This window comes from Hibiscus syriacus, unplaced genomic scaffold (assembly GCF_006381635.1).
Source record: "Hibiscus syriacus cultivar Baekdansim isolate YM2019G1 unplaced genomic scaffold, ASM638163v2 tig00110174_pilon, whole genome shotgun sequence".
In the NCBI taxonomy this organism is placed as follows: Eukaryota; Viridiplantae; Streptophyta; class Magnoliopsida; order Malvales; family Malvaceae; genus Hibiscus; species Hibiscus syriacus.
The window spans coordinates 1,528,276-1,534,186 of NW_024062612.1; the positions used below are offsets into that span (position 1 = coordinate 1,528,276).

Consider the following 5,911-nt stretch of genomic DNA (forward strand, 5'->3'; position numbering starts at 1 on the left):
ATGGACCATCATCGGTCTATTTTGCCACTGAAAGGTAGCGCGTTGTTATCATGGGATTCGATTTGTTCCCCGATCTTCTGATTTGATTAAGAAATACAGCACCTGATTCAACTAAGGGGTTATGTTTTTGTCACAAAAAGTTCATTTTGTATTCGTTAACAGTTAGTTAATAAAAGCGATCTCATCAATCAGGGAACTTTCCACATGTTCTTCCCAGTTATTTACTTCAACTGTATCATCATGATTTATATTCAAGTGAGAAAATCCACCTGTTGTTCTTTTATGCTTTTTATTTTCTACTGATGGGAGGCGAATTTGCCTGCTGTTTTAGAATCAGATAAACAATTCACTGAGATAAAATAAAATGTTATAATTTGTATGTACTTTACATATTTCAAAGCTGCAAAATAACGAGTTTCCTTACAGGAGGGTGTAAATATACAGAGATCCGTATGTACAGATCAAAAGCCAAGACAAGGTAAAACACACACAATCATATGTACATGAAAAAGTAAAAATTCAAAACACAACAAGTAAGCTTACAAGTTCCTACGTCTGTCATCTCTCTCTGTGTCGGAAACTCCAAGAATTGCAGTGATAATTTCTCGACGGATCTCGCGATTCTTCACTCAAATCACCCGATCCTCTTCTTCTTGTCAATTATCATCGTAATTATTAGTTATAAATACATAAATGTATATATATATATGCATAGGGTATATCGTAAAACTTCAACAGAAGTTTGATATATGTACAAAAAGTTTCTTTCATATGTCGATCCTTGGAAAGAAAACTCGCCAATTTTCTCTCTTTAACGGTCCAAAGCACTCATCACAATCCTACAAAATCAGTTAAACAGTATTTAGAACAAATTGTTTAATTGAATTCATAAGCAAAATAGGAAACGAAAACTAGAGATAACCAGTCGTAAACAGTGGGGCTTCTTGGTTCTTCTGGTTGGAATGCTGGCGATTTTCTTCTCGTAAATCTCCTGAAATCCCCAGATGGTGTCCCAGCTGCAACCGTTAAAACACATTTTTTCTAAACATGGAGAATAGAATAATGACTAGTGGAAGAAAAAACATGAAAATGGAACGTACGTGACAAAGGTGTCCCAGGATTGCTAGACCCGGAAGGAGAATCGGGAACCGAACCCGGCTCCACAGATAGGTTTTTCAAACCGGAGTTACTCTTAAGAATAGTAATGCTCCTGGTTATCATCACCTTGCTAGTATCAACGGGAGCATGGGATGATCGAGTGGCTGAAAAGGAATTATACTTTCTTAGTTTTCCGAGGCCGGTTTCTGGCATAGGCCCCGCAAGCGTTTCGTCCCAAAGTTTGTCTAGGATCCCCATGATGATCAAACTCTTCTTCTCTATAACGTAACACCCGTTCAAAAGCCGTATAACAAACAAATAAACGATTTTACTCGTGTATATGTATATATATTAATCTTTTTTCTTCTTCTTTTTGTTGCTATATATATTTGTTTTTGTGACCCGGCAGAGAAACGACTGTTACTAAGAGAGGGGAAGGAAACGGAGAAAGGGAAAGATTTGGCGAGGTGGTGGGGATATTGTTGAAAAAGTTTTTGTTTCTTTTTCTCAGAGAATAAATGGTGGATTATGGTTTCTTTTATAGAGGAGAGGTGGAGAGAATTGGCGTTGAAGATGGCTAAATTTGGGGTGCATGGCCCCCGGCCAATATTGCTTCATTTCCAGCCATCCAACAAATTTAAACTTTGTTTAAGTTTGGGATAACTGAAGTCTAAAACTATATTAATAGGGTAGAATTCTCCTCCCCCTGCCCCTGCCCCTGCCCCTGTTGGTGACCCAACAATAATCACTGGACATCTGGATTAATTTTTTAATTTCCTTAATATATTTTTAAAGTTAATTCACCCATCGTTAACTCATTAAAAAGACCTTAAAAGAGCGGTTAATAAAAATGGTTTACAAGTTTATCTGGAATTAAGTTTTCTTCGGCGTAGCAACGGAATAGAGATTCACTACTACTCAAGATTCAACATAAGATAGTCAAGAAAGTTTCAATATCTCTTAGGTGTTGATGATACGCAGGGCCGGCCCTGGGCCGGGGGAGGAGGGGCGCCCGCCCAGGGCATATAATATTCAGTCAGCTCAGCACATATGTTTTTGGCTCAGAAAATTTCAATCAATGTTTAATTTTCTCACTGAAAATTATATACATCAACCCATTTAATCAGCATATAGACTATTATATCTTTTATTTCATTTAAAATGATTAGATGATTTTGTTCAAGCATATATAATCCGATAAATTTATTTGTAATATGGGAATCACCCATGTGATCCAATGAAAAAGCATTTGGCAGCAAATCACCATGAAAAAGAAAAGGTAAATGTCAAATAAGTCTCTAACGTTTGATTAGATAATCATTTTAATCCTTTTTTGAATCATTTTAATTAAACGTTTTTTAAGAAAAAAAAACCTCTGAGATTCGACTAAATAGTCACTTGATTTTGTTTAGTATTTTGGTACCTACTGTTTCATTTTAGAAATAAAATATGTATTTTAGAGCATTGATAATTTGTTGACTAACGGTTTTCATAGAGAGATTTTTTTACTCCAAAATAAAGTATTGGATTAAGAAATGCTTAAACATGATGTTTAATTTAAGAAATGTTTTTCCACGAGACAATATTTTTACACTAAAATCAATGATTCTGCATTAGGATATGCTAGAATGCAATGTTTTTATAAGTATTTGTATACTTAAATATATTTTTGACATTGTATTAAATTATTGTTTGTTTAATTTAATAAAAAAATTAATATAAATTTTATATTACATATTTTATTTTATTTTATTTTTGAATTAGAGGCTTATTTTTTTATTTCAACTCGACCCAAAAAATAGTCAAGAATGGCCATGCGAGTTCGTTTTCTGAAATGAAACTGTTTTTCTAAGTTAAATATTATTTTTTTCTCATAATAAATTAAGAGAAGCTTTTCTAAGCTGAAATTGTTGAAAAATTACTTGAGGTTAACAATGTCACAAGAAAGATTGAATGAGCTACCTATGTTATGCAATGAAAAAAATATGTTGAAAAATATTGATGTCGACGTTATGATTTTGTATCAAAAAATGCTCGAAGACAATATTTTCTATAAATTTTTGTGTGCTTTAATATTTTTTTGATATTTTTGAGATGATAATTATAATTACTATTTGTTTATTTTAATAAAAATTTAATATCAATTTTATACTATATATTTTTTATAATTTTTTAAAATTAGGGGTCTATTTCTTTTATTTCGCCCTGGCCAAAAAATACAGCCGGCCTTGAGGATACGCAACCAACATATTTTTCAGACTTTTCTTTTGCGAATGTACATCCTATCCTGATAATCAAATAGAATAAATCTGAATTTGATAAGAAGTTAATTATATAGTGAAACAATTATGTTGAGGATTAACCAGACTCTATTCTTTACCATTTTAAAAGGAAACCGGACCGATGAACCCATTGTTAAGAGGAGAAAATGGAAATAAAGGAAAGGTAAAAGAAGGTGGAAGCAGATGCAGAACAATAAAAAAAAACCCTAGATAAATGAAACAATTAACATCACATAATATTGTGGCCTTTAAGATCCTGAACAAGAATAACTCTTCTTCATAGAATGTACATCGGTATTCCTTGAATTGTAGCTTCATTATCATCATCTTGTACCATAAGAATCGATTAAGTAGTTTTCACTGGTAAAGTAAAAATTATTGTCATAAGCCAAAGAATTCTTAGCCTTTTATTTTCTCTTGTCTGCCGAACTAAACGTACATAGCAACCAAATGACAAAAAATAACTCATCAAAGCCTAAAGCCAAGAATGCCCAGTAATGCAGTGTAAATGAGCGGCTATTAATACTAACTATGCATCTTACTGTATAAAGATCCTTCAACATGGAAAAATCATGGTAATTACTAACAAGTCTAATGGACATTTCAACTACTTAACCCTTAACTGGAGTCAAATTAGGACTTAATATTCAAGTTCAAAGAAAAAGAATGTCCGTGCTTGGTGCCGACGAACTAATTGAGAATATCACGGTACCTGTGCATAACTTAATTGTTGTACTTTCCCTTAGGAGCTCGGTCGATGTAAAACACTAGAATTTTCTTCATGCCGATCAAGCTACACCCAAACTTTATCTTCCTATCCTTACCCATAACCTTCCCGTGACAAGCAGCGATAGCCCGTTGAACCTGTTTACGGTCATCGATTTCACGCATCACTCCGACCACATCTATCCTTTTTTCCATTTATGGACCGCAAGTTGCAATCTGTCAACTCCTCAGATCAAATTCTGATGGATAGTAAATTCAGTGAAATAACAGCCATAATAAGCTGTTATTAAGCTCAAAGAAGAGGATCGTTTGGGAACTCCAAAAATTGCAGAAGAAGATAAAAAGATTGAGAGAAGATTCAAACAAAATTAATTTTCTTTTCGGAGTTAACAGCCATAACGAGCTGTTATTATCATTGGAGTGTCTTTCCGAGAACGTAATTTTCTCTCTTCAATTTAGATAAAATATCTCTAAAACAAAAGACTTATTTTAAATTCATTCATCCGTTTATTCTTTAAACGTCATGTTATTAAAATTATGATAAATACTCTATGTTCTCGGAAAAGGATTTCAATCCACCACTCTAATATGTTAAAATGTTTATATGAAGTTTAACAACTACTCTGGAACACTTTAAAATTTTTAAACAATATAAAATTTAATTATTAAATTTATTATTATTATTTAACAAAAAAATAAGTCTTAACCAATAAATTAAAAATAAACTCAAAAAAATAGCAAAGTGGCGCCTGTACATTTCAATAAGAGTAATTTTAATTTACTTTTAGATAAATGATGTGAAAAATTAATATTTATTAGGATTAAAAGAATGTATAATATATTTATCTTTTTATTCTACTCACCCATTTTTTTTAAATTTTACAATATTATATATATATATATTATTAATTTAAATTTTATGAAAATATATAAATTAAAAATAATAAAATAATATATGTTTTAAAAATAAATATTTTTTTTAAAATTTAACAACTTAAAAGGAAAATATATTGCAAAAATAATTTGATTAAACATACGTTCTAACAATCTAATATTGCTCTAACCAAATATTATAGTCGTATATTTCGATTAAACAGACCAAACCAAATAATATAACATTCTTAATAATATACCAAATAATGTTAAATTTTAATAATCTTATTTTAAGAGATAATACTACATTTTGTGAATCAAATCGTCCCTTAGGGGCTGTTTGGTTCAGGTAATGTGAGATTACAGGGGGAATGGAATGTCATTCCCCCGTTTGGTTGGCTAACATTCTCAACCCCCGATAATCTTTTATTACCAACAGTGGTATTTTGGGGGTATATTATCGGGAATGTGATTACCCCTCTTTCCTTAGGCATTATTTGATTACCGACGTTTTGAACTAAAATGCCCTTAATTTTTTTTTCAAAAATATCCTTCTTCTATCGTTGAATAAAAAAAATTATTAGAAGGTTAAATTACAAATTTATCCTTAAACTATTTTAGATTTACAAAAAAAAGTTCATAATTAGAATTTTATATGAAGTTCAAGGGTTAAAATAAAGTTTTACCCTTTCATTAAACCTAATTATCTTTTCAATTTTGTAAAAAAAATTATATAAATTTTGTGAATTTAAAATTTTTAAAGAAAATATATAAATTAATTATTGTAGAATTCAACTTGTTAAAAAAATAATATATAATAAGGACAATTTGGTAAAATATACATTCCAATAATCTTTTATTCCTTTAACGAAACACGGTATTCTTACATTCCTATTAAACGAACCAAACACAAAATATAACATTCTCAGTAA

The 5,911-nt window shown here is 30.7% G+C and overlaps 1 protein-coding gene across 1 annotated transcript; it reads right to left on the reverse strand.

Moving 5' to 3' along the window:
- Positions 1–401: 401 nt before the first annotated feature.
- Positions 402–1,621, reverse strand: LOC120216891 (dormancy-associated protein homolog 4-like). Its single transcript, XM_039214168.1, has 3 exons — positions 1,101–1,621; positions 923–1,016; positions 402–839 (listed from the first exon to the last, which is right to left on the reverse strand). The coding sequence occupies exons 1-3, from the start codon at positions 1,354–1,356 to the stop codon at positions 812–814; spliced, it is 378 nt and encodes a 125-aa protein (XP_039070099.1). The 5' UTR covers positions 1,357–1,621; the 3' UTR covers positions 402–811.
- Between the last annotated feature and the right edge of the window lie 4,290 nt (positions 1,622–5,911).

Coding starts and splice junctions, on each gene's coding strand:
- LOC120216891 (XM_039214168.1), bottom strand. CDS start 1,356: ATGGGGATCCTAGACAAACTTTGGGACGAAACGCTTGCGGGGCCTATG. Junction 1,017..1,100: donor TCCTGGGACACCTTTGTCAC/GTACGTTCCATT, acceptor TAACGGTTGCAG/CTGGGACACCATCTGGGGAT. Junction 840..922: donor AGCCCCACTGTTTACGACTG/GTTATCTCTAGT, acceptor CTGATTTTGTAG/GATTGTGATGAGTGCTTTGG.